The 25248-nt window shown below is 57.5% G+C and overlaps 9 protein-coding genes across 10 annotated transcripts; 4 read left to right on the top strand and 5 right to left on the bottom strand.

Annotated features, from left to right (window-relative positions):
* Positions 1-1145: 1145 nt before the first annotated feature.
* Positions 1146-1889, bottom strand: KRP23_4402 (uncharacterized protein; the record flags this gene model as incomplete). The annotated part of the gene is made up of 3 exons (XM_067889357.1): positions 1146-1187; positions 1261-1651; positions 1753-1889. The coding sequence occupies 3 exons, from the start codon at positions 1887-1889 to the stop codon at positions 1146-1148; spliced, it is 570 nt and encodes a 189-aa protein (XP_067748523.1).
* A 1428-nt stretch (positions 1890-3317) lies between these two features.
* KRP23_4401 (uncharacterized protein) lies at positions 3318-3758 on the bottom strand (the record flags this gene model as incomplete). Its single annotated transcript, XM_067889355.1, has 1 exon — positions 3318-3758. One exon carries the CDS (start codon positions 3756-3758, stop codon positions 3318-3320), a length of 441 nt encoding a protein of 146 aa, XP_067748522.1.
* A 1427-nt stretch (positions 3759-5185) lies between these two features.
* Positions 5186-5659, top strand: KRP23_4400 (uncharacterized protein; the record flags this gene model as incomplete). The annotated part of the gene is made up of 1 exon (XM_067889354.1): positions 5186-5659. One exon carries the CDS (start codon positions 5186-5188, stop codon positions 5657-5659), a length of 474 nt encoding a protein of 157 aa, XP_067748521.1.
* Positions 5660-5740: 81 nt separating this feature from the next.
* On the bottom strand, positions 5741-7090 carry KRP23_4399 (Diphosphomevalonate decarboxylase; the record flags this gene model as incomplete). Its single annotated transcript, XM_067889353.1, has 1 exon — positions 5741-7090. The coding sequence occupies one exon, from the start codon at positions 7088-7090 to the stop codon at positions 5741-5743; it is 1350 nt and encodes a 449-aa protein (XP_067748520.1).
* Positions 7091-7280: 190 nt separating this feature from the next.
* On the top strand, positions 7281-12676 carry KRP23_4398 (Chaperone protein DnaJ; the record flags this gene model as incomplete). Of its 2 annotated transcripts, XM_067889352.1 has the most annotated exons (2): positions 7281-8274; positions 8358-12676. In XM_067889352.1, the coding sequence occupies 2 exons, from the start codon at positions 7281-7283 to the stop codon at positions 12674-12676; spliced, it is 5313 nt and encodes a 1770-aa protein (XP_067748519.1). The 2 variants fall into 2 exon arrangements, with proteins under 2 accessions (XP_067748519.1, XP_067748518.1); XM_067889351.1 differs by lacking the exon at positions 7281-8274 and having other exon boundaries at positions 9653-12676.
* Positions 12677-12751: 75 nt separating this feature from the next.
* KRP23_4397 (uncharacterized protein) lies at positions 12752-13156 on the top strand (the record flags this gene model as incomplete). The annotated part of the gene is made up of 1 exon (XM_067889350.1): positions 12752-13156. One exon carries the CDS (start codon positions 12752-12754, stop codon positions 13154-13156), a length of 405 nt encoding a protein of 134 aa, XP_067748517.1.
* A 910-nt stretch (positions 13157-14066) lies between these two features.
* On the bottom strand, positions 14067-15151 carry KRP23_4396 (Serine-threonine kinase receptor-associated protein; the record flags this gene model as incomplete). The annotated part of the gene is made up of 2 exons (XM_067889349.1): positions 14067-14402; positions 14465-15151. The coding sequence occupies 2 exons, from the start codon at positions 15149-15151 to the stop codon at positions 14067-14069; spliced, it is 1023 nt and encodes a 340-aa protein (XP_067748516.1).
* Positions 15152-17431: 2280 nt separating this feature from the next.
* Positions 17432-20191, top strand: KRP23_4395 (uncharacterized protein; the record flags this gene model as incomplete). Its single annotated transcript, XM_067889348.1, has 1 exon — positions 17432-20191. One exon carries the CDS (start codon positions 17432-17434, stop codon positions 20189-20191), a length of 2760 nt encoding a protein of 919 aa, XP_067748515.1.
* Positions 20192-20323: 132 nt separating this feature from the next.
* On the bottom strand, positions 20324-21268 carry KRP23_4394 (B-cell receptor-associated protein 29; the record flags this gene model as incomplete). Its single annotated transcript, XM_067889347.1, has 2 exons — positions 20324-20964; positions 21076-21268. The coding sequence occupies 2 exons, from the start codon at positions 21266-21268 to the stop codon at positions 20324-20326; spliced, it is 834 nt and encodes a 277-aa protein (XP_067748514.1).
* Between the last annotated feature and the right edge of the window lie 3980 nt (positions 21269-25248).

Raw genomic sequence — 25248 nt, 5'->3', positions numbered from 1 at the left:
AGATTCCCACCAAGTTCAAGATAGGCACCGTCACTTTACCGCCCTGCACCTTGGTCAATGTCGGTGCCAGCAGAACGCGTTTACTCACCATTTCGCCGGGCATGAACATGCCGACGATGCCTTCTGGCGCGGCCACTGCTAACTCCACGTTCCTGCAGGTCTGCGTCAGCACTCGTGCGCGCTGCACCAACCTCACTCGCACTGGCCGATCATCATGTTGCCCGTTGCGTGAGCACACGAACGGCACTACCTTTTCGTTTCAGCTTCGTACCATTTCATCTCGCACGCCACGAAGTCTATCTTTACCCCATTCTTGAGCATCCATTCTTCTCCGAGCAGGAACTCCTCTGTAGTGCCTTCAACAATCAGTGCATCGACCGTCATCACTTGGTCGTACTGCGTAGTGAACCGGAACCGCCACACTCCTAGCACCTTCGACACGGCCCCCGTGAAGCCTTCCACGTAGTCGACAGGCGGGCGGGCCTCTAGCCGTCTGCCCCACGCCATCCAAGACTCTCCGGTCACACTATACTGGGCCCCTGTGTCGAGCTTGATCGACTTCTCCTCGCCGCGCACATTCACTCTGACCGTAGGTAGTGTGTCCACAACAGGAGCTTGCACTGCCCTCATCTTGGCCACCCGCATCAGCGCACCCTCTTCACCGATCTGCTGTACTTCCGGAAGCGCGTATACGCCTCCACTGTGATATTGGTAGCGCTTGACTCGTCGCCGCCTTCCTCGTCCTTGCAGGACTGCCGTTGCGCTTGGCGGCACAAACCCAATTACTTTCGCTTCCTGGGGCGTCAATACTCTCGGAGTCTCCTTCTGCCGGTGGAGCTCCTCGAGCGCGTAATACGCCTCTTCCATATTCATGGACCTGCCCAGCGTCGCTCGGACTTCCCGACGCTCCTTCGCCTTCGCCTTGCGCATTCTCTTCTCATAGCGCCGGCGCGTCCTCGGCTTCTGCAACGTCGATCCGCCTGCGTCCGTCCAATCACTCTTTCCAGTCGCATCAAGGCCTGCAGCAGCCATCACTAGCTGGTGAGCGACCCCCTTCTCAGTAGCGACGTCGCCTCCGCCAGCCGCAGCCTCACAGTCTTCCTGCCGACCAGCCTCAGCTCGCACCAGCTTCAGATAACCGTCCTTCAGTACCCCCTGCTGCGCGTCAGTCTCGTTCGGAGCACGTCCTGCCCGCGCGCCCCACATGAGAGCGTCTCGGAACTCCATGCTCGGCTCTGGCATCCCCGCATGCTCGCCGACCGTGTTCGATGTCTCCGCGTGGCCGCCTTTCCCACTCATTGACATCACTGTGCTCATCGTTCCGTCGCTCGCCATGGCAGTAGCGAGTTCTTCACGCTCCTTGCGTCGTTCTCGTCGCTCCTGCGCATCGTCGAGGCGCTTCTGGCGCTTGCGTCGCCATCGTTCACGCTCCTTCACCAGTGTAGCTTCAGCCTTGACCCTTCTGGATTTTACTAGTAGTGTCTTGGCCATCGTCATGTCACGCCTCGACAGCTCTTCTACCACAGCCGCGCTCAATTCCTCCGGTGTCGCTTCGTCGGTCGACGAGCCCTCGTATTCTGCCAGTGCCTTCGATAACTTCTTCTCCACGGCACCCTCGACAGACCCCTTTACCGTCGCGTGGCCGGCTTTGCTAGGACACACCTCATTTACCGTCGCGAGGTCCTTTGTGACCCATGAGTCTCGCTTTGTCGGCGTATCCCTGCTCGACGCTGCCGCTTCTTCGAACCGCACCCGCTTGGGCGCCACTGGTCCTCCATCTTCACGCGTACCGCTGGCCGATACTGTCGCTCGTCGCAACGCGCCATCCCCAGTCCCGCGTACATCATCTTCTTGTTGGCCCCTCGCACGTTCCTCGTGTGCGCCGCCATCCCCAGTTTGCCACTCTGCACGCTGCTGAAAGCGTGCCTTCCGTCGCCCTTTCCTCTTGGGTCGTTCTGCACGTCGGCGTCTACTCCTCTCGTCGTGCGTACCCCTTTTCTGCGAGTGACGATGCTCGTCCTCGCGCACCTTGCACCGGCCCGGATCAGGACTCGCGAGCAGTAGGGCCGGAGCCCCTACGCTCGCTGCCCGTTTCCCGCTCCTTTCTCCGACGCCGTTGCGTTCTGGCCGTTAGTGACCGCCAGATCCGTCTTGCGTGCTTCATAGTCACGCGAATAGGGGCCATCCTTGCCGCACCAGAAGCAGACCTCGCCTGGCCGGGACCGATAAGACGACTTCGACACTCGTCTCGCCATGTACTCTTGGTGCCGACGCAGCCGCCCTTCTCGCGTCGCGTACGCCGGGTCATGCGCATTCGTGTCGCCGCCGTATCCGTGACCCCCGTCGTGTGCTTCCACCTTGAGAGCCTTGCCGCCGCGCCGCGCGTACTGGTCATTCCCGCTTTAGCGCTTGCTCCGCCAACCGCCTGTTGGGTTATGGCCAGTTCCGGCCGTTTGAATTTTCGAACTTCCTGCACCGTCGCTCGTCGGTACTAACCGGTACCCTGGCGGTATCGCCTTCCACCACTCACTCATACCGGTCTTTCCGTTTCTGACCGGGCGCCCCTCAGTATCGTATCTAGGGGGCTTCTCTGATGTGCCCCATACTGGTCCATGGCCCGAGACCACAGTTCCCAAGTTGCTGCCGAGTCCAGACTGCTCCTGGTCAACCATCGTCGCCGTGGTCGCCGCCAGAGGCCCGCGCTCGCTCGTGGCTTCGCGCTTGTCCCAGGCTGCCATGACATCGTTAAGTCCAAACCCGTAACCTTCACCGTATTTCCCGATGATCGGCGTGGCCAGGTTGACGGCGTCGTCCAGCGTTCTCGGCCTGTTAGCGCGTACGTGCGTCGCACCGCCAACGCTGCTCATGCCCTTCAGGAAGGCGCTCACCAACCAGTCTTCCCCGACGTCACCTTGCTCCGCTATTTCCCGCAAGCTCTGAGCGTATTCGACGAGCCGCTCGCCTCGCATCTGGCGTCTGCTGTTCAACATATCCACCAGCTCCGGCCCTGTGCGCCGCGTCATGTACTTCGCGCGTAGCATCGTCGCTAGCGTTCCGATGTTCTCTTCGGATTCGGGGACAGTCTCCATCACCGTCGCGAACCAGCGTTGCGCCTCGCCCTCGAAGTGTGCCGCCACTTCATGGTACAGCTGCTTGTCTTCCCAAGCGATGCCTCGCGTCACGGCCTGCCGGCGAACTTCTGCCCGGACCGTCTTAATCCACATCGACACGGGCATGTTGTCATCCAGCCCCTTAAACTTCGTGAGCTTCAGCGACTTCGCTTTCTCCCACACGACGATCTGCCGTGCTGGCTCTCGCTAGCGTCGTTCTTCAACATTCGGCGCCTGGACGGGAGGGAACCGACCTCTACCTGCACTGCCAAGTCCCCCGGCATTTCCAGCGCCCGGTGCCTCCGTGCCTCGTCCTGCCGCGTCAGCGCCTCTGCCGCTGTCCGGCGTCCAGCCATCGCGTGGCCCACTACCACCTCCACCAGTCGTGTCCTGACCTCGTGGTGCATCTCCATTTCCGCCTGCGGCCCCACCGCCGTAGCCGTCGTGCCCGTCATCCGCTAATGACGTCACCGTCATAGCTGCTAATGGCGTCTGGCCTGATGAGCTGCCGATCTCTGCCGAGTCTAGCATCATCGTGCCATCATCGTCCGTCTCCAGCGTCAACGTTGCTTGTCTCTTCGCTGCTTCAGCCGCTACTGGAGCCGTTCTTTCGCTCGACGCCGTACGCGTCGAGCTACGGGTTCTCATAGCTTCCGTCATTCTGTAACCGTACACAAAAGACCGCCTCGTCAGTCATTGTTCGTCCCTTTTAATTTTGCTGCGGTACGGCCTTGCCGCCCAAACCCCCTTCGTTGGGTTGTCACAACGCCAAGCCCGCAGAAACCCCTCGTTGGTTCTGCCCGGAATGCGCTTGTCATGACCACCATGTATTTATCTCCCCGGTTAGGTTCGACAAACTTTCACTGTCAATTCACGAGGTTCAGCCTACAGACGCTAGAAAACACTGGGTAACTGTCCAGGAGCGAGGCTGAGCGTTGTCACCAGCCTAATCTGGCCCTCAACCCTTGAGGTATCTTGGGGTAGGAACGTCGAGGAGAGAGCGGTTTGGCGACCGCGGTTCGGGAAAACCACGGTTTGCTCTCCGCCAATCCCGTATGAAATGTGCAACGGACACATGGACGACGCCCCGCGCGAGCCACTAGACTGCACGGTGCCTTCGCGCATGCGCCCCTCGGCCAAGGCGCCATCAATAGGCACCGCAGCCCCCACGGTCTTTCTCCGCGGTCCTCTTCAGCCTACTGACTCAGCCGTCCCCGTACTCTCCCTGGCTGCTCAGCTTACCTTACGTATTTTGCGTCGGTCTGGCTTCGTCTTCAGACCAACTACCTCGTCTGTCGCTTACTACTCGTGTTAGTCTCAACTTAGCACTTCGCTGCCAAATCTTGACTGCGGGTCGAGCCGCAGACCGCGCCCTCGGTGCCCCTCATATCCTCGAAGTCTCTAGACTAGATCTAACTATAGAGCTGCCCCCTCCTTCTATTGTTGCTCAATTCGGGTGCTGTCCCCTGGCCTCCTGGCCGCACGCCACTCATCTCGCCGTCGTCTCGCCGCCGTCCATACTACTCCGTCGATATTCGTCCCATGTCGCCCTCCTCGCGATCTTCTATCGTCGCCATTCAGCAACTTCAAGCTACCCGATACCTCGGGCAATCGGTGCCCGGAGCTTACTGTCTTGCCGCTGCCACCGACTCGCCCTCGTCGCCATTTTCCGCCACCGTTCCTTCGCCCACTAGTCACTCGTCAAGTCAATCGTAACCGTCTCCGCCAGCCGCTGCTCGTCCAGGCCGTTCCTGAGCCGGTGACTCGCTGTCCAACTACAGTGTGAACTCGTTCATATTAAGCTCGTCATCTTGCCAAAAAACGTTGTTGTGTCGTCGTCAGCCAGTGTCAGCGCATACGCGCCTCTTATCCACTTCTTGATGTTCTTGATGCTGCCAGTGTACTTTTTTCGAGTCTCGTTAGAGATGCATGCGTCGCGGATTGCCTTCACTTCCACTGCAACGTCCTGCGATTTCCCATCAGCCATGTTAGCACGACGTTTTGACGGAATACCCCATATATAACTTACGTAAACAAAAGAATGTATTTTACTTGAGGATATACGTCAAGCAAAAATGGAGCAAGCCGACCCCCTGGCGGCCCTGGAGGCCGAGTACGCGGTCGTCCTGGCTCAGACAAGAACAATCGCAGCCTCTGCGTGCTCCTCTCAACCCACAAGCGACGCGGAATCTGCCGGCAGCGAAAGCGACGACGAGGAGGGCGCAGCGGTCGGAGGGTTCGAGAGCTACGCACTGCTGCCTTCGTCCCCTTGCAACAGTGATGACGAGATGACTGCGGACAACGAGGACGCTGTAAACCGTGAAAAGGATGCTGAAGAACGTCCACAAAGCGAGACAAAGAAGCAAGAAGCGTCCACCCAACAGAAGGACGTTGGGGGGCTGGAGGAGGACAAACGACGGACCATCATGCAGAGCATGCAGCAGGTGAAGCTGCGCTCGCCCCCGTGGGCGGCAGCTGCCAATCTGACGGACGACGAGCTCGTGGCCCTGGTGCAGAAGCAGCTGGGACTAAAGGACAAGTCGACGTAACAGAGATTTATTGCTGGAAATCCTTCTATACCTGGTCCCATGTTGGCGCGCTGTATTTTGAAATGAAGTGAGGACTGAAATTTACTTGCGAAGCATCAAGGCGCTGGTCACTGCGGCGGCTGTGACGGCAGTGGCAAAATAACGCAGAGCAGGCCCCTCCGGCAGCCAGAAGCTGGGTTTGAAGAGCGGGCAGGCGCGTGCTTCAGCAGAGGTCGAGAAGTCCTTTTGGTACGGCAGGGGCTTTCCTGTAGCTGCATCGACCAGCGCTTCGTCTGCTGATAGCACACGAGTGCCGCCGCCAACGCGAGATACGTACATCATCTTCACGCTGTCGGGGATGTGCGGCAGCTGGAAAGCTTTGCCGATGTCGGGCTTCGCCTCCATCCTGGTAAGAAGTGCATTAGACGGAGTACGATCGAGGAGTATCGACGACTCGATGACCATCTCCGACGACGTGGGGAAGCAGTGGTACACAAGCGATGCAAGTTCCTGCACGTGCTGCTCCTCGACGAACAGCACCGCGTTCGGACCGGCATCGAAGGTGTATGCAGCTTGCACACAACCAGCCTGCTCGTTGTAGCGGTGCACGAGACGGATGATCTGACGAGAAATGTCGTTCAGGTAGAAGATCGGAGGCGTCGTGTCGAGACACGTGGCATGAAACTGGTTGCTGTCTTGCATGGTGAGCGTGCCGAACGCCTTGAAGTCCCGAGCGAGGATCGCCCTCTCCATGGTCTTCATCCGTTCCGGCACTAAGTGTTCGGCGCGGTAGGTCAATAGCGGACTTGTGGCCTTGGTGGTCTGCATGCCGGTCGTACTACTCGTGTCTTTCTGGGCGTCGTTCACCACACACACCACGGCGCACAGACCCGGCCAGTGCAGATTGTTCGCAACCTGAACAGCGATGGAGTCTTGTCCATCAGGTCGTTCTCCCTTCTGCCAGGCCACGAAGCCTCCGTCCAAGCTCCTACAGGCGGATCCAGAGCCTTGACGCGCAATAGCCGACAACTGGCCAGGGAACTCCTCGTCGGTCTTTGAGAGTCCATAGAACTCGGCCAACGCCGCCACGAGACACGCGTAGCCCGCAGCGGAGGACGCGAGCCCCGCAGCCGTCGGGAACGAGTTGGTGGACACGATGTGCAAATGCTGCGTCTGCGGCGCCCTCTCTCCGTGGACGCGACGCCCCCATTGCTGCATCTCGCGCAGCACAGTAGCCACGCGCTTGTTGATGGGCTGCTCTTGACCATTGAGCCACAGCCGCGTCCGCTGCAGAGTCACGCCCCCAGCCACCGACGTCTTGGTGCGCAGCTGGTCCTGGTGCAGCGTGACGCTCACAGACGAGTTCACGGGCGTGTTGAGCGCCACGTCATCCTTGCCCCAGTACTTGATCACCGCAATGTTCGTGGGCGCTGAGCACGTCGCGACCTTCATGGTATGGAAAGATCGGCGACTAGATATCAGATACACTTGCGTAGTCCACAGCTGAAGCACAAATGATCGAGGACGCCACGTACGCGGAGGTACCACCGCAACGACCGACACGATATATACTGTAGATTCCCTTATAGATACGAATTGTCATCTCCATACATTTCTCACCAGACCGACACTTCCAAGCGTCATGGGCGTCATCTCTGTCGGCGCGTCGCTGGGCGTACGCGAAGCCCGTGCGAGCGCGCCGGCCGCCGCAGCCACCGCGGCAGCTAGTTCTTCCACGCGCCGATCTGCTGCAGTCTCGGGCGCGGGATCCGCGTCCTCTGGCACCTCCAACAGCCGCAAAAAGGCGTCGCGCAAGCGTGTGGCCGGCGCGGGCGCGTCCAACGGCAAGAAACGTGGCACCGCAGCCAGAAATGAGCGCGCGGTGTCGTCTACAGCAGCCACTGCGCCCGCGGTTCCCACGACGGTCGCGCGCCGCAGTCCCAGCCCCAATCCGCGCGAGTCCGCGGCCGCCAAGAGCGCGGCAGCCAGCGTCACGCCGTCCGTGAGTATGGTCATCAACGGCAAGAAGCCCGTCGGCCGCATGGTGCAAGTGCGCACGTCAATGGACCCGCAGCGCCTCGCGCCGCACGTGATCGGCGTGAACGGCGGCAAGCTCAACAACATCATGTCGCGCGCGCGATGCAGCATCAGCTACCGCAAGACACCGTCGCAGGAAGGAGGGGCTGGCAACGTTCAAGAGAAGGCGGGTGCGTTCTCTATGGCCTTCATGATCTCGGCCACGACGGCCAAGAGGGTGGACGACGGCGTGCAGCTGCTGCAGGCGGTGGTGGAAAGCACAGAGCAGCAACTCCGCAAGTATGAGCGCAGCGGGAAAAGCTGCGAACAGGTGCAACTGGAAATGGAGAGGGAACAGAGAGAGAATGGCGTACAGGAAGTGTCGGTGGAGGTCGATGCTGGCACTGCGGCGGCGAATAGTGAGGAGGTGCAGCACGAGGAGGAGTCAGAGCGGCATTCGGTGGACGAGCGGCAGACGCCGACGCGGACACAGCAGGTGGAAATTACGGAGACACCAACACAACAAGTTAGCGAACAGCCGACGACAAACGCGAGAAGCCGGAGTCGGAGTGCCACACGAGAGGAGGCGACAACACAACAACAGCAGCGGCATCCCAAACGTAAGTTGGCGGAACGAACATTTCTTGACCAATCCTCTCTAACTTCTAGTGTGCACTGCATGTTCTGGTGATGCATTTTGTAGGCCGTCGTGAGGGAAGTAATACCACAAGTGCTGCGTCAAAACGTGGGAGAAGTAGTGACGTAGACGACAGCCAATCCCATCAATCGTCCCGCCTTGCTGCTAAAACCGATGAGGGAGGACACATACAGGACAGAGAAGCTGTTGCAGCTGAGGCAGCAGTAAGAGCAGAAGAGGAACGACATCTACGCGATGAGAGAGAGGCATTTCGGATACGACTGGCGCGTACCGCAATGATCTCTCGGCGCTTGAAAGCCGCGGCCACACGCGCTCGTGCTCAGCAGCTACTGGAGCGTGACAAGTATTTTCGCTTGCGTCGCACGTACGAGGAGATGGCGCACCGCAAAAAGGTTGCTGAACTTGTTGTGAAGCAGCAGTGTAGCGCGATGACCTCAGCATTATCGATATCGTCACCAAGCTCGAAAAAACAGCGCCTCCTGGAGATTGAGCACCTTAGTACCGCGTGTGATGCATGCCCACCGCCGGCTAGCCGCGTACTTGCTCCTAATTTGCGCGCTCATGCTTATAAGGCTGCGTTCGCACATGCCAATAAGTCGAGGTTGCCCGGGCTTCAGCTGACGGAAAGTCGTTCGGCAGAGGATGATGATTTGATCCGTTTGATGAAAAGATCCCGAGCTTTTGGGAAGTGGATCACTTCGGGCTCAGTAGAGCCTCCACCTGTGGAAAACGCAAGTGTGCAACATGATGCAGAGCCTGGCGACAATACAGCTGACACTTTTGACTTTCAAAGCGAAGAAGTGGATGTTAGTATGGATATGACAAATGATGATGGAAATGTAGCTGACGTCCCCATGGATATGGATAACGATGGTGGATCTGAGGAAAAGAGTAATCCTCGTCGTGAATCGTTCCGCTCGACGTGGGAGATCCCTGGTCTGACACGCGATCTCAATTTGATCCAGGATTATTCATCGGAAACGGATTGTAAGCTACTTCGCTTTCTGGCAGGGGAGCGTCAATATTTCTATCTAGAGACCCTGGCGGCCAATAGCTCCTCGTGCACTCTCGATACCGAGAGGTGGCTTCTCACAGCTCACGATCTCCAGATTTTGTATCGCTACCTGTTGGAGCGCGCTGACTTTGGAAAAGGACTTGTGCTATGTGCCGAACGCTTGCGTGCACTCGGAAACTTAGCGCCTCCTCTTCCCTCTTCCACTGTGGGTACGGTGGCGACGCTCGCTGCCGAATTGGGCGTTTTTGAGTCGTCAAGGCACAAAGAGTGGAGCGAGGTGCAAGACAAAATTGTGATGTTACACTCGATAGCCTTGGTGGCGCACATGCTGGGGAAGCACTATCTAGCTAGGCATCTTGTTGGAAGTAAACGAGATGCAGCCCACACCAGCACCCCACATGATGACCTTTTGGATGAGGGTACACTGCAGTCCGATCTGTTCACATATATTTTGCGTCCTATCCGGTCCTCTGCCATCGAGTCCAGCCTATTTGACTCTCTGCCCATCTCACTCGTACGCGAAACTATTGAACAGTGCCCCGAGGTCGTCAATCACGTGCTGCAATGGAAAGGCAAGGAGGATGTACCTGAATATCTGCGCGAGGTCGATCCATGTGAAACCCCAATCAGTGGTGTGGCTGCTGCTGCACAAACGGCGGTGCAGCACATGCACCCCAGCAGTAGCTACTTTTTACGGACTTTGCTAGTGAGGCTGACAGCGCGTATGCGCGACTTGGATGCTGGTATGAAAGAACTGGCGGTCACCCTGAAAGAAAAGCGTCCTGCCAACCACAAGGATAACGTTAATCACGTTAGTGTACGTCGACAACGCATTGTCCAGCACGTTAATCGCTTGAAGTCTGTGACGACCAATGTGATTGTGGAAAACACGAAGCTTCAGTTGCACAAGTGGTGGATACTCTTCGCCGAGAACTCATGTGCGTGGTTTGATCCCGATGACGTGGATGAAATGGACGATAGGTCATACGACAAATTTACGTGCCTTCAAGACGCTTTGTACATTTGGCACAGCGAGGCGCTTTTGTACTCAAGCAAGGACGACTTCGCGGACTCCGAGCGATTGGAGGAATTCCCACTTGATCAGGGTGAAGAGGAAGCACTTGACAGTGGATACAACACTCGTGCCCGCGCATCCGGAACGTCGAAACACAGCACCGGATCGCGAGACTCGAACCGTGGACCGATGCCACGCGAGGAGGAGGTGACTGCGCTGCTTCGCCTGACCCCTGCGAGCATGCGTGACGAGGTGCAAAACAGGCCATTCACTAGAGAGGAAGCGAGGAAATGCATCATGACGCCGCTGAAGGTCGAAAAAGCGCGCACTCAGCTAGAAGGATCATTAGCAATTACGCGAGATTTGATGGACGAGCTGGGCCACGCTGGGCCGTGGCGCGCACATGTGAAGCATTCCAATACTTTGAAACGTGAGCTGGCTAAGCAAGTAGCGATCCAGAAGAAGCTCGTAAAGCACCAGTGGGCGCGGTACTACACAAAGTATCAAGAATTTGCGTCTCCGCGGGTGCAGGAGGGTGACTCGGACCTGGAGGGAGAAGATAAGGCTGCAGTCGACACGACAGAAACGCAGCCGCAAGGTGAACCCACCTCGGAGAATGTCGGCCATGCGACTGCCATGGCAATTGACTGGACCGGTGTGTTCGATCCTGAGAAGGACGCCCCGGACGTAGTTGAGATGAAGAAGCTTCGACATGAAATCACGTTGGCGAAGGACCAACTGCTGCGGGACATCAGTGGAGGCAGCAAGAATGGGTCTGGTGTAACGCTACGCTCAACGTCTTTGAATGCCGACCAAAAGGCACTCGTCGAAGAATGCAAAGGGCTTGCTGCTTCTTGTATGCAAGCACTGGGGAAATTCTTGGGGATGGAGGGAACGGAGGACTCAGTCACGACTACAGCGCAGAAACCCGCCCCGAGGAACCCACGCCCTGCTGCGAAATCGACTCGAGCTGAGAAGCGCGACTCTACACCTGCTAAAGGGGACAGAGCTACCAGGTCTTCATCGGATCGTCGGCACTCGCATCCCTCCAAGAAAACGTCTTCGCATTCGTCAAAGAGCATCCCAGGCCACAGGAATCGGCGAAGCGAGTCGATTCGCGTTGCCAAGGCGCTTGCAGCCACGAATGCCGCCCTGTTGTTGCCCATTACGCGGTCGTCTGGTTCAAGAACCTCTTCGTCGAGAGCGATGTCAGTGCGAAGTATGGGCAGTAGCCGCAGCCAGCGCTCCGATGGGACCTCACCACTGCGCATGGGGTGCTCTGGGTGTCGGGACGTGCGTCGCCGTTGTACGGGTTGCTCTGGCTGCTGCCTTCATTGCGTGTGTGTAAGTTGTGGCTGCCGGATGTGCTGCTCCTCACGTCTTTCGGCTGTGCAAAAATCGATGGCACACATGCTGGATCTGATCGAGTCCAAGGAGGCCTGCAAGTGGGCGAGCAACGCGTCAGCAGGGAATCACGGACACCAGTGTGGGATGCAGTTCTTCTGCCAGCAGTGTCATTGCTGCGAAGACCACTGCCCGTGTCTATTGACAAATTCAACAACGCTGCCTCGCGCTGGTGGCACGGTCACAGCAGATCCCAACTCCACAGATTCGTCAGGGTTTATAGCATCATTGAACGCGGCTTTGAGAGGCGCAGCTCCGTCGGCGCCACAACGGAGAGAACGACGCTTTAAGATCAACCCCGTGGCAGCTCAGCGCCGTGGCCCCAACCTATCGACGTCTGAAGATGAAGAAGGAATGCCCACCGCAGACCAAGCACATGGTGGACCACCTCCGTTCCAGACGCGCACAGCGCATGGCGCTCGCGGTCCACTGCCGACGTTCGACTACGGTATCGAAGGCGCCTTCGGCTTTGGCCCGATGGATCAGCATGCGCAGTGTCGCACGTGGCGTCCGGCGCCGTCCGACAAGAATGAGCAGGAAGATTTATTCCGAGCCGCTCGCGTTCGCATGAAGCTGGTTCGCTCGGTATTCGCGAAAAGCCCGGCGCTGGCGGCTGGGTCAGGTTGTCTGGACGGCGAACAGTTGTGGCAACCAGAGCGGATCCGCATGATGTGGGAGCGCCGTGACTTCCACGGCGTGCTGGGACTACCGCGAGACGCCTCTACTCAGCAGATCAAGCGCCAATACCGTAAGCTTGCGCTCAAGCTTCACCCCGACAAAGCGTCCGACACTTCGGCCTCGCTGGAGTCCACCGTCGCCCAAACCGGCAGGAACGTCGGAGCTGGTAAACGCGTGGATGCGTTCGTGGCAGCTACGCACTCGTACAAAATTCTGCTGGGAGACGCGGACGCTATGAACGGGCTCGGGTAGGCGTGAAGAGGCATCAATGGACGGTCGTTTCATGCCATTCCAGGTTTTAGGAGGCAGACTCAAGACAGCGACGACATGGATGTGAATCGCATCTTCTCGGCTGAGCAGATTGCGGTGCCGCCGGACCTCCCGCACGTACTGAAGGACTGGACGAAGGCCGTGATCCGAGAGAGCCCCACCGACTTGCTGGCGTTCTCGCAGCAGTGGTTCCAGGACAAGGCGGCCCAGGCGTCGCAACGCAAGGCTGCGGAGAACCAGATCCGTCGTATGCGGCAACTGTTCGAGAGCTACGATGTGGACGGCCAAGGCCGCATGGAGGCGAAGGACCTCGGCAAGTTCCTAGGAGAAGACCTCGGGATGGACGGATACGAGGATGGCAGCCCTGCTGAGCTATTGGAAGACCTCGTGATGGAGCTGGACCCGGACAACACGGGCTTCATCGAGCTGCACGACATAATCCAGTGGTACCAGCAGCGGTAGACGCGACGTCGTTGGAGGAAGAATGAGGAGCTGGAGGAGCTAGGATGCTGCTGGACATTATTGCCGAAATGTGATTCCGCCACGTGCCCATTCATATCATGCACGTCTACCTGTCGCCTTGTTCGCAGTTTTCACTCTTCTGGTCGTGTTTTGTGGTAGTTGATTGCCTGTTGTTCTCATCTCTAAAGCACTCCCAAAGGCTAAGGACGTCACGTATGGGCGTTCAAGAGGTCGCTTAAATACCCACGGGATAATAACTTCAGAGCTACGCCGGTGACGACGTTGATGCCAATGGAGCATGTGGAGCTGTTCCGTGCAGCTCGCTGTCGTGGGGAAATGCCAAGGGATTTTACAACGGCGAAAGACCCGACAGGCATTTTCAAGAATTGATGTTCAATCATTTTCGACATCGGCGCACCAAAGGAGCGGAGAAGTCCGTCCTCGCAGTACTTCGCCATGTGAAGTGCCAGAGTCTGTGCGAGTGGCGGGAGTTGCAGATTCCGTGATCGAGCGTGGAGAATGCAAGATCATACTCGTTGAGGTCACTTTGACGGAGTCCAAGCTGAGAACTTTGTGATGCTGGACATCGTTGCTGCAAATTGATACGAAAATCAACAGGACTGTGACAAGATCTTCGGCATCATTACCGAGTTTGAGCGTTAGGTCTTCTTAAAAAACTATATTATAGAACTCCTCAAAGCACAGCAAGAAAAAGCAGCAGACAACAGCTTGGCGAGATACAGGCAAACCACCAGAGGACTAACGCAGCATGTCGAAGTCATTTTCACACTTTATTTTTCTGGTCGCATTCGTTACTGCTGCTGCCATCCTTCTCTAAGTCGCTTCCGTTCACGATCTGGCTCCGGCTGTAGTCGCACGAGCGCGCAGTACCAGACGTCGGCGTGGCTTTTCAACTCGTAGAACTGGCCGTATCCGCGACGGAAGTCGCAGCGGCCGACTTGGAATCGTTCTGCCATATGCGGATCGTACCGTCTTCGGAGCCCGTGGCGAACGAGTCGCCCGACGGCGAGTACCGCAGACATCTCACGGGTCCGTGGTGTCCCTTGTGAGTCTCCAGCAGCTCCCCTGTCCCAAAGTCAAAGACGCGCACCCACGTGTCGGATCCGCCCGCGACAAACTTGGGCTCGGTCGGATGCAGGGACGCGCCTCCTTCCTCGGCGAACGAAATGGGCATCGGGAACGCATGCAGCAGGGCAAAGTCCTTGGTCACATCGTAGAAATACACCTGAAAACCCACACAAAAATCAGCACTTCGCCGCAAGAAAACCCTCCCAAAACTCCTCTCACCTGTTTGCCAGCGGCAATTGTCAGCACTTGTCCATCTCTGGACGCCTCCATGTCCATCACATCGGCGTCCACCTTGAACTGCCGCGTCTGCGTGTACGTGTCCAGGTCCCAGACCGTGACGGTGCCGTCTACCTCCCCCGTAGCCGCGAGCTTGTCACTGAGCACGACTACCTTGCGGATCTGCTGCGCCGTGAGCATCTCGGCCGCGGGCGGCGGCGGCATGACCACGATCCCCGTGCGGCCCTCAGTCTTGTAGCTCTGCAGCTGCTCCTTGACGGCCAGCACGTCGAACACGCGCAGCAGTTTCTCGTGGCCTGCCGTGAGCAGCCGCGCGCCGTCCCGCGAGAAGGCCACGCTCTTGACCACGTGCTTGTGCTCGAGCGTGGTGACCACGTCGCCCGTGAGCGCGTCCCAGAGCTTGACGCTGAAGTCGGCGCTGCCCGTGGCCGCCAGCTCGGCCTCTGGGTCCAACTTGGCGCTCCAGACCGCGCCCTTGTGGCCCTCGAACGTGCCGATCCAGTCACCCGATGCGCCGCTGCGCAGCATGGGCAGCTTGTCGTGGCACGCCGAGACCAGCAGATTGCCGCGGCTGTAGTGAAGCTCCGCCAGGGGGCGCGAGTGTCCAGGGCACACGATCGGGATCTGGCGCAGCGCCGCCGGCGAGGGAGGAGACGCCGAGGAGCTCATGAGGAGATATATTGGGGTTGGGGCGGGACGCGGACGTTGGCGTAGTGGGAAGATCACACGACATCTTGGTGTATTTGGGACGGTGTAGATGGATGTAGTTGATCAGGGTATTCTGTTAGGGAGGTAAACTTGATAGTCAAGTTTAAACATATGATATCGGATACGTCAGGTAATTAAGGTTTAGGAATTAATGTAGAATACGGTACACTTGAAGGCTCGACCAATCATGATCAAGCCGAGTTGGCGGTGCGAGTGGTTTTCCTTAGGCTTTCTTCATACATTGAAGGCCTATGGAACGCTCAAGACAGGGTGGGCCATGACATCTTCGATCGTGAAACGAGTCGCAGGATCGATTGTTAGCATTCCGGTCATCAGGTCCACCGTCGCGAGGGACACAAGACCGCCCATGTGCCACGACTCGAGAATCCGACCGACACCGAATTTCATGAGCGCGACAAACGCTTCCTCGTCCTTTGACGCGAGCGGCGTGAGCGGTGAACCCGTCAGCATCACAAACAAGATGATACCAAGCGACCACACGTCGGCGGTCAAAGGATCGTAGGGGACCCCCGCGACGACTTCAGGCGCCATGTAGTAGGCCTTTCCCACGCGCTCGTGGCAGACGCGAGCAGCGTTGGTGCTCAACCCGAAGTCGCAGATCTTGGCGGTGCCAAAAGGACGACCACCAGCGCCGCCGTTACGGCTCAGCAGCACGTTTTCAAGAGATAGGTCCCGATGCGCGATGCCGTTGTCGTGCAGCAGGTGCACGCCTCGAACGATCTGCGAGAAGAGCGGTAGAGCCTGGATCTCGGGCAGGTGGCTGTGTGGTAGGCGCTCCAGTGTCTGCCACAGGTCGCCGCCTTCGCAGTACTCCATGACCACAAACCACGAATCGTCCTGCTGGAAATGCTGGTAGGTTTGCAGCACGTTATCGTGCGGCCCCAGCATGAGAAGCGTATCGAGTGTACGGCGTTCGTCCCATGGGTTGTCGAGCACGAGGCCGTGGGCGAGCGCTTGTCTGGCGAGGTCGAGGCGGACTTGTTTCACCGCGACGAGTTGGTTGTCGTTCTGCAGGTCGCGGCAAATCCAGATGTCGCCGAACAGCGTGGCGTGAAGCTGCGCTTGGATCACAAACTGGCTGCGAATCACGATTTGGGCTGCCATGAGTGCCGCGCAGTGGTTGACTGATTATAGGCGTGCGTGCTGCCTTGAAAATAGAGAAGTGAGTGGCAGGAATGAGGCCTCGTTTGCATGGGTCCGCAATGACACTGGCGTTTCTGCGGAGATTGCAGAGAAGAACTAGACCCGCAGTGCGTGGAAGCTACGCCGACGAGGGCACCGCCTTGGATCGTTGAGGCACGACGCATCGTGCGCAACCATCTCCACCAGTATTGCTGGTTGGTTGTCGTCCTGACTAAAACCCACCCGGGCAAATCGAAGCTCGTCGCCCAGCGCGGCTCAGGGCAATTAGCGTCGCCGTCGACAGACTTGCACGACAATGGTGCCGGCGCAACGCATCGTTCGGCGCTGAGTGATCACTTCAGAACCTGAAGTTCAGGTGCGAGTAAGCTTGATGTGATCCCAGCTCCAGCTGCACACTTGAGCATCGGTATATTCCAGATACCAATCGTGCTCATCACTCCAGCGACAACAGTTCCACCCGCATGTTGGCGGAACAAGCCTGCAGACCCGTGCGAGAGCTGGGGGTGACGCGTACCATTCCACATGTAGAGAATGCGCCGAGCCTTTGAGACTACCCGAACACTAAGGGCCGCAAATCTCCGCGCATCATACAGAGCCCACTGCGCCTGCAGCTGTCGGATCTACGCCAGCGCGGTAATCGTTTTAGCCGGAAGTTTCGTATGACAAAAATCAGAGTATTTTACGTAGAATCGGGCACTTGTGGTGATACGTGGAGCGGCCTCAGATAGCCCTCTCACTACCAGACGTGAACTACGGGCCCCAGCGGACCCACGAGGCGTGTATTGCCAGATGCTCCCGCCGCCTTGTGTTCATCCCGCAGAGGACCCGCGTCGAGCCACCTTTCAATTTTGACCAATAGGAGTACTCTTTTTTGCGGGTACTTCCCGCTGGTTGTGGAAGATCCCCTATATTGTTGGCACTCTTGAGAGTCAGAGTGCTAATATATTACCAGTGCACCTTGACAGCCATCGACAGCGCCAGCGTCCCAGTGAGAAAGATCTTCCGCTTCAACGTCACTATTCATGTCACTATTTCCAGTTCCTCCCAAACACATCCGCAGTATCAGTTCCGCCCAGTATGGAGAAGGACCTGCGCGACGCGTACGCGGCGCTCAAGCTGCTGCGCGCGGACCTGGTGAAGACGCGGCGGGACAAGCGCGCGCTGGAGGCCTCTCTCTCCCACCAGCAGACCGACGGGCCGCCGCCAGACGCCGCGCAGACCCGCGAGATGCAGCAGATGCAGCACGAAGACGCCAATTGTCAATTATGGCGAATGGCGGCGAAATACGAGGCCCGACTAGCGGAAATGGAGGATCAATTATTGCACAATAATTGTCAAAAGAAGGAAGAAGGCCCAGAAGTGGACGATAATCAGCTAGAAGAGCTGGACGACGAAGGGCTGGAGAAGTTGGCGCTGCTCAACAAGCTCCACAGCTTAACAGCCACCGTGGAGCAGCAGACGCAAACCATGTTGGCCCAACAAGCAGCTTTTGCATTGCAGAGAGGGGAGCTGGAGAGGAGGCTGGAAGATGCAGAGCATAAACTGCAAGCGGAGATGACGCAGGTAACCGACGCCGTGCTGGGGCAGCAGGCGGCCAAGGAGAAGTACGAGTTTCTGGAGACCCAAGTGGAGATCTTGAAGGACGAGAAGTATCAGCTGGAGACCAAGTTGGCGACTCATGTACAGACTAGCATCATTTTGAAGCAGCAGTTGCAAGAGAGGGAGGAAGAGAGAGTGGGTCGGGAGAGTGAGCTGGAAGAGCTGGAGCTGAAGTTGCAGCTTGAATATGAGCAGAAGATGGACACGTTGATGGAGGAAGCGAACTTGAGAACGCGGAATGAGAGTGAGATGGAGCAAAAGAGGGCTCGGGAGGAATATCAGCGAAAGGTGGAGGAGTTGCAGCAGAAATGTGAACGTCTGGAGTCGAAATTGAGTAGTGAGAAGAAGATTTTGCTGCGAGATCATGAAGAGGTTCAAGAACAATACGCTACGACGCTGCGTAATCTGGAAAACAATTGCGATGAGTTGCGGGTTCGTCTTGCATGTTCGGAGGCCGAACGAACTGCTGAAGCGAAGAAACACGAAGATAAGCTCATGGAGGTCAGTGAACGATACATTTCAAAGCTGCATGCCCAGGGAAGTGAGCTGGAAGATGTAAAGAACCAGCTTGCCACATCAAAGGCCACCCGATCCACCGAAACTATTGAACTTGAGATGAAGCTTACGGAGGCTCTGAAAGAGATGCAGGAGACTCGAGAACAGTATGCGGTGACTCTGCGTAACCACGAACATAATTTGGCAGAAGCGCAGTCTCTGCTTGCGGCATCCAACGTCAAGCTGGAAACAGAGGCAAGGAATCATGAGGAACAGCTCTCTAGGGCATTGCAAAAACTGCATAATAAGCAGGACGAGCTGAAGCACAAAGCTATGTCACTTTGTGATTTGGAGAATAAATTAGAGAAACTCCAGGAGAAGCTTGCAGATACTGAGGCCAAACGACTATCACAAGTGCAAAAACTTGAAGCAATGTGTGGGGAGGCTTCGCAACTTGCTGAACAAAACGAGAAAACCGCTTGCGCTGTGGCTATGGAGAACAAAGCGCTTCGACAGGAAGTATGTGAGGCTCGACAGACATCGAAACTGACGGCAGAAGAATTTCTCAAGTGCCACTCAGTGATGGAGCAGAAGACCCAGGAGCACCTGCAGTACCTCGCCCAAGCTCAAAAGCAATGTGAGTCGCTTGAGACCCAGCTTCTTGCTGCAGAAGACCACAAGGAGCCGCCCCGCGGGACCAAATCTGTTGGTAAACCATTCGCTTTGAAAGCCTTCCATGGCCTCAGCGATAACGAAATTGCAGCTCTGCCTTCGTCTAAATCTTGGGCACTGCTGCGCTCGGGGATCACTGAAGTGGATGGCTTCTTACCGCAGCTTCAGACACTGCTAAGCGTGATACATGATTCGCTTGCACTGTGCGGGGGTCACGCCGACATCCTTCCAACACTGTGGGAGCGTCTTCAAGGCAAAGGCATTAACGAGAAGGGTCAGCTGCCAGTATTAGCGACCGCATTGAATTTGCTGCATTTTACGGTGATACTGAAGGCTCGGATCGCGCAAGAGGAAAGCCCAGTGACTCAAAACGTTGCGCGCACTTTCCGTAGACGCGTTCTGGATGCTCTAGCGCAATGGTGCGAGTGCGACGTTGGTGCGAGTGCCCATGGAGGCAATGAAGAAATGCCCACACCGACATTTACTATCACGTCACGAGAAACAGAACTGATCCTGCAGAATTGGACTCAGAACCGGACAAAGCAGCTCGGAGTGCGGCGGTGGCTTGCCCGAATGGAAGCCTATCCAGGCGTCCCACCATTACGAGGAGCGTCATCCAACAGGGTGCTGGAGTTGCCGCCTGAGGGCTGCACGCTTGAACTGGAAGACATGACACCCGAGGTGAAGGATGCTTTCCGGCTGCTTCTGATTCCTATCCTGAAGCAAAACCGAGCGCTGTATGTACGCGTTTTCACTCGCTACGCCGGTGGTCGTGAAAGCCAAAACAAACAGAGGCATCGTGAACCGAACGGTGACGAAGAGAGCGACGACGGTGCTGAAAAGGTGTGGGCGATGCGGATTCACGTGCAAAGTGCGATTACTGTACGAGCCCGGTCAAATGGAAGCATTCGGCCTGCTCCACTTAGCTTGACGCCGAGCCCCCGTGGCTTCGCGAGTCCACTGGCACCTGCATCACCGGCCTCATCGGTGTCATCATCAGCATCCAGCACTGCAAGCTCGAGGCTGCAGATTATCCAAGAGCGCCTGCAATACTTGCACAACAACGCGTGAACACCAGAATCATCTTCACACGCCTCCAAATAACGCATACATACAGACAAATGGTCATTTTCTTTGACTTTCGTTGCCATTGTGTCAGGTCAGCGACTGCTCTGCCCACGCCAGTTGTGAGATTTTCCATGCTTACTCGGCCTTCTTCTTGGCCTCCGCGAACATGAAGTCGTAGTCCTGGATCTGGGTCTTGAGGGAATCACGTTCCTCCGTGAGCTTGGCAATCTGCTCACGCTGGCGGTTGAGCTGCTCGTCCTGAGCCTTGGACGTCTCCAGCTGTTTGTCCGATTCGTTCTTCTCATCCATAAGCTTCATGAACGCAGAGCTCTGTCCTTCCGCCTGCTTCTTCACAGTAGCCACCTCGTTCTCGGCCTTCAGGAGCTTCTCGGCCGAGCTCTTGACCTTGTTCTCCAGATCAGCATTCTCCTGCACCAGCCTGGCCAGAACGTCCACCTTCTTCTTCTTGTCCGCGTCGTCTTCACCCTGCAGCAGCTCGTGCAGCTTCTCCACCTGCTGCTTGAACGTCTCGTTCTCCGCCAGCAGCGACTTGTAGCCGGCCGCAGCGCCCTCCGCCTGCTTCTTCATCGCCCCAAGACTCTTCTCCAGCCGGAGGTTGGTCGCCAACGCGAGGTACACGAGGCGCAGCAGCAGGAAGAGGAAGAGGCAGAAGCCCGTGATGTACATGTCCCGCTGGGCAGTGAGCAGCCGGATGCGCATGCCATCGCTCAGCACCTCGTCCGACGAGTGGTGCTTGTAAACTGTCGTCACGTCCGCTAGAAATAAGAAATCATTACGAAGAAAAAACAGTTAGAGAGAGTTGGTCTTCCTCATCGGATAGAGAGCCGGTGCCGCCACGGAAAGAAAGCTGCAGAGTTGTAGCGTACACAGGAAGAGCAGCGAGACCACGGCGAGCACCACCGTAGCCACCATGTTGGCCGGCGAGTCCTTGCCGCCCAGGTTCTTCATCAAAAACGAGATGACGGCGTGCGACAGCCACTGGCCGAACGGGAGGCTCAGCACGAGGCAGATGGCGGCCTCCGTCACCATCATCCAGAACATCAAGTGGTTGAGCAGCATCTTGCGCGCCACGAGAGCGAAATAAGCTGCGGTTCTTCTTGTTTCGCTGGAAGCGATAATGATACCTTGGGGGGATTCACACTTGCGATTTGTATGGAAGGAATGTGTTTGACACACAATGTATGTGACGTGTTAGAATATCATGGCATTCTCACACGTCGCATTGATGCTACCATCATCACTGGCGTGGACCTGGCAGGTTGGCATTCTGCGGGGGCAAGCAAAGTAGGATTTCAACCCCACTGGCATGCCTTTACTCGTTTAACAAGAGACCAACGCTCGAACCTTGACGGGGAAGCGCTCGTACAGCGGATGCTCCTGCAAAAGCCACTGCACCGTCTCCAAAATTTCTGCGCCATCAACTCCAATGTCCCCCGCTTCGCCGCGTGAAAAGGACAGTAGCGCTCCACACACATCACCTTTCACTATGTGTGCGATTTGCAAAGATTGGCTTAGTTGGTCAGGAGTTCCACTCACTACCAGCGTGGAGTACACAAATGATACGGGTCCGCTACGGTCCCGTAGCATCCCCAAAATGTTGGCTATTTCTTACACCAAAGCATATGAGGTTCACTATCTATTCACCTATTTTAATAGTGGGGACCTAATTCACGGCTGGTATAATAATGAAAGCGTTAGCCCCACGACCATTTACGACTACCTCGTCCACATCGGACTCTCCCCATTCAACCGTGTTTCCTCGGTTTTCTAATGTGGAGGTCCTGTGGGGTCAAAGCTCAGCAGCAACGTCGTCGTTCCGCTGCAAGATGCGAGAGTGCGCAGCCTTCAAATATGAACAAACATCCACCGAATACCGTCAACATGGCCGCAACGTGCTGCAGGCGTCGCTGCATCCTGGATCTGTGCCGCGTATTTCGCAGCCGGACCGCAGCGAGTCGAACTCGACCATGCTGCAGTATGCACGCCTGTGCTAACGTCATTTCTGTGGAAAACGACCGAAAACATTTCAGTACAATCAATGCAGCAATGCGAGCGAGCGAGCGCGCAAAGAGCAGCGCGAGCTTGAGAATCGGTCACAAAATGAGATCGATCGATTGTTTTGTTTTTGTTTGTTTTTTTTTTTGTTTTTTGGGGGGGGGGGGGGGGGGGGGGGGGGGGGGGGGGGGGGGGGGGGGGGGGGGGGGGGGGGGGGGGGGGGGGGGGGGGGGGGGGGGGGGGGGGGGGGGGGGGGGGGGGGGGGGGGGGGGGGGGGGGGGGGGGGGGGGGGGGGGGGGGGGGGTGGGGGGGGGGGGGGGGGGGGGGGGGGGGGGGGGGGGGGGGGGGGGGGGGGGGGGGGGGGGGGGGGGGGGGGGGGGGTGGGGGGGGGGGGGGGGGGGGGGGGGGGGGGGGGGGGGGGGGGGGGGGGGTGGGGGGGGGGGGGGGGGGGGGGGGGGGGGGGGGGGGGGGGGGGGGGGGGGGGGGGGGGGGGGGGGGGGGGGGGGGGGGGGGGGGGGGGGGGGGGGAGGGGGGGGGGGGGGGGGGGGGGGGGGGGGGGGGGGGGGGGGGGGGGGGGGGGGGGGGGGCGGGGGGGGGGGGGGGGTATGTTGAGTAGTTAGCTCACAGCCAGTAAGGTTGTTTTCAGCGTTTACCCAGCTCGAGTCGCGTGGTTTGTCTTTCACAAGCGGCAGTCAGCATACGTGAGGCCTGTACCTGTGACGACACCCTTGCGCAGCGTGCCGATTTCTGACGCACGCAGCTTGCGTGCGCCAGCAATTGGCAAGTGATACCGCACCGGGTAGGATGAGCAGTACCGTAGGTGAACCTTGCGGGGACAGTTCTATGCGTGCAAGCACTATTTTCACAGCGAGAGTGGCTGCATCAACGACGGGTCGTCACGAAGCGAGACCAAAGCAGCATTGGGAGACTGCCTCGTCGAGCAATACGGAATGTGGCCCAGAAATGCGCCCCAAAGCGACCCAGCGCGAGCGCTACATGTGTCCTCGCGCGCAGCAGCTGCATTGCTGCACTGCTCGAACATTCGATACTGCATAATGTTCGAGCCTCAACGATCCAAGGTCATGCGAACCGCGCGCGGTGCTCAGCAGTGCATGAGTCGCGCACTGCCTCTGCGCCATCTACGCGGAACTCCGGCTGGGGCTCAGCGTCGTTGCGGACACGGTTGTCTCACTCACTTCGACATTTCCGAGGTTGGACTCAAGCGAATAACACAAACACAGATCATGTTCCGCGGCCGGTTTGCGCTTCAAGCGCGGCTTCAGACCACATTGTTCGGCGACATCTGGGTTTGCCGTGATCTACAGGACGATAACCGCCGCGTCGTTGTGAAACAGATCCACTCAGCATCGCCAGACAAGCGCTCGCCCGGCCTCGTGCTCGACAACCCATGGGACGAAAGCCGTACACTCGATACGCTTCTCATGCTGGGACCGCACGATAACGTGCTGCAAACCTACCAGCATTTCCAGCAGGACGACTCGTGGTTTGTGGTCATGGAGTACTGCGAAGGCGGCGACCTGTGGCAGACACTGGAGCGCCTACCACACAGCCGCCTGCCCGAGATCCAGGCTCTACCGCTCTTCTCGCAGATCGTTCGAGGCGTGTACCTGCTGCACGACAACGGCATCGCGCATCGGGACCTATCTCTCGAAAACGTGCTGCTGAGCCGTAATGGCGGCGCTGGTGGTCGTCCTTTTGGCACCGCCAAGATCTGCGACTTCGGGTTGAGCACCAACGCTGCTCGCGTCTGCCACGAGCGCGTGGGAAAGGCCTACTACATGGCGCCTGAAGTCGTCGCGGGGGTCCCCTACGATCCTTTGGCCGCCGACGTGTGGTCGCTTGGTATCATCTTGTTTGTGATGCTGACGGGTTCACCGCTCACGCCGCTCGCGTCAAAGGACGAGGAAGCGTTTGTCGCGCTCATGAAATTCGGTGTCGGTCGGATTCTCGAGTCGTGGCACATGGGCGGTCTTGTGTCCCTCGCGACGGTGCACCTGCTCGTCAGGATGCTAACGGTCAACCCTGCGACTCGTTTCACGATCGAAGAAGTCATGGTCCACCTGTTGAACCTTCCATTCAGCACTGCTGAAGGACTCTGAGCTTGGGAGAGGTGATGTCGTGGGTCTTCGGTGGCTACGCGAGTGTGACTCGAAGACTACTGAAGGGGTGCCGAGGGATCAACACTTCGTTTGACCGAATGTGTAGTAGTTTTATTTGTTGCTGGGCCGTGGAGGCAGTAATGCAATACTTATTGTTTGTCAAAGTTGTATTCACGTCTACCTACGGTAGTCGCTGCTTTTAGTGAATGTTGATTCCTCATGTGTGAACTCTGCCAGTACGAACGGACTCGGATATCACTTGAGTGGTTCGACGCCATCCCACTCTTGATGGTCAATTCGCCACATCCTGGACAACATTTGCTATTGGAAAACTTTTTCGCGAGCTGAAAATGCGATGACCAGGAGATTTAGTTGCCGTATGGACCCGTCAATGGGTTGGATGGACTTCGTGGCATGGCGCTCAAAGTGCTGGACGCGCGAGTGCTCCAGGAGGATGTCCACACGCCGCTTTTTCATTACAGATTGCCCGGCAGGCTTCACCGACAGCGGCTACAGCGACACGACACCTTATCGGGACGGTCTTGAACGAACAAAACGAAGCATTCTTAGCGGTGTTTATATTTGAGTGCGGCGGGAAGAGCGACAATGGATCATGCGCTTCGTCCCAGCGTGGCCTTCGGACTATTCTAGGCGCGTTAATCATAGGTAATGATTCACTGACTCACTTCTCCATCTTGGTGAAGCTTCAGCTACGGAGGCTGGATCTCTCGTGATTTGTGCATATCGTATCGGTAGGCGATGCCCGAAAGTCGTTCAGTGGCGTCAAGTCGACTGGGGTCCTCGATCGCTGAAATCGCTCGAGCAAAATCTACACTTTCGCTGTGGCGCCGATCCGTTCAAGACCTTCTTCAGCGTGGAACTTGGGTACAAGCTATGAGAGTGCAGCGTATGGTCATTCGAAAT

This window comes from Phytophthora ramorum (assembly GCF_020800215.1).
Source record: "Phytophthora ramorum isolate Pr-102 chromosome Unknown Phyram_PR-102_s0003, whole genome shotgun sequence".
NCBI lineage: Eukaryota > Oomycota > Peronosporomycetes > Peronosporales > Peronosporaceae > Phytophthora > Phytophthora ramorum.
The sequence above is the reverse complement of the archived record's forward strand: the minus strand, read 5'-3'. Positions and strand labels throughout refer to the sequence as shown.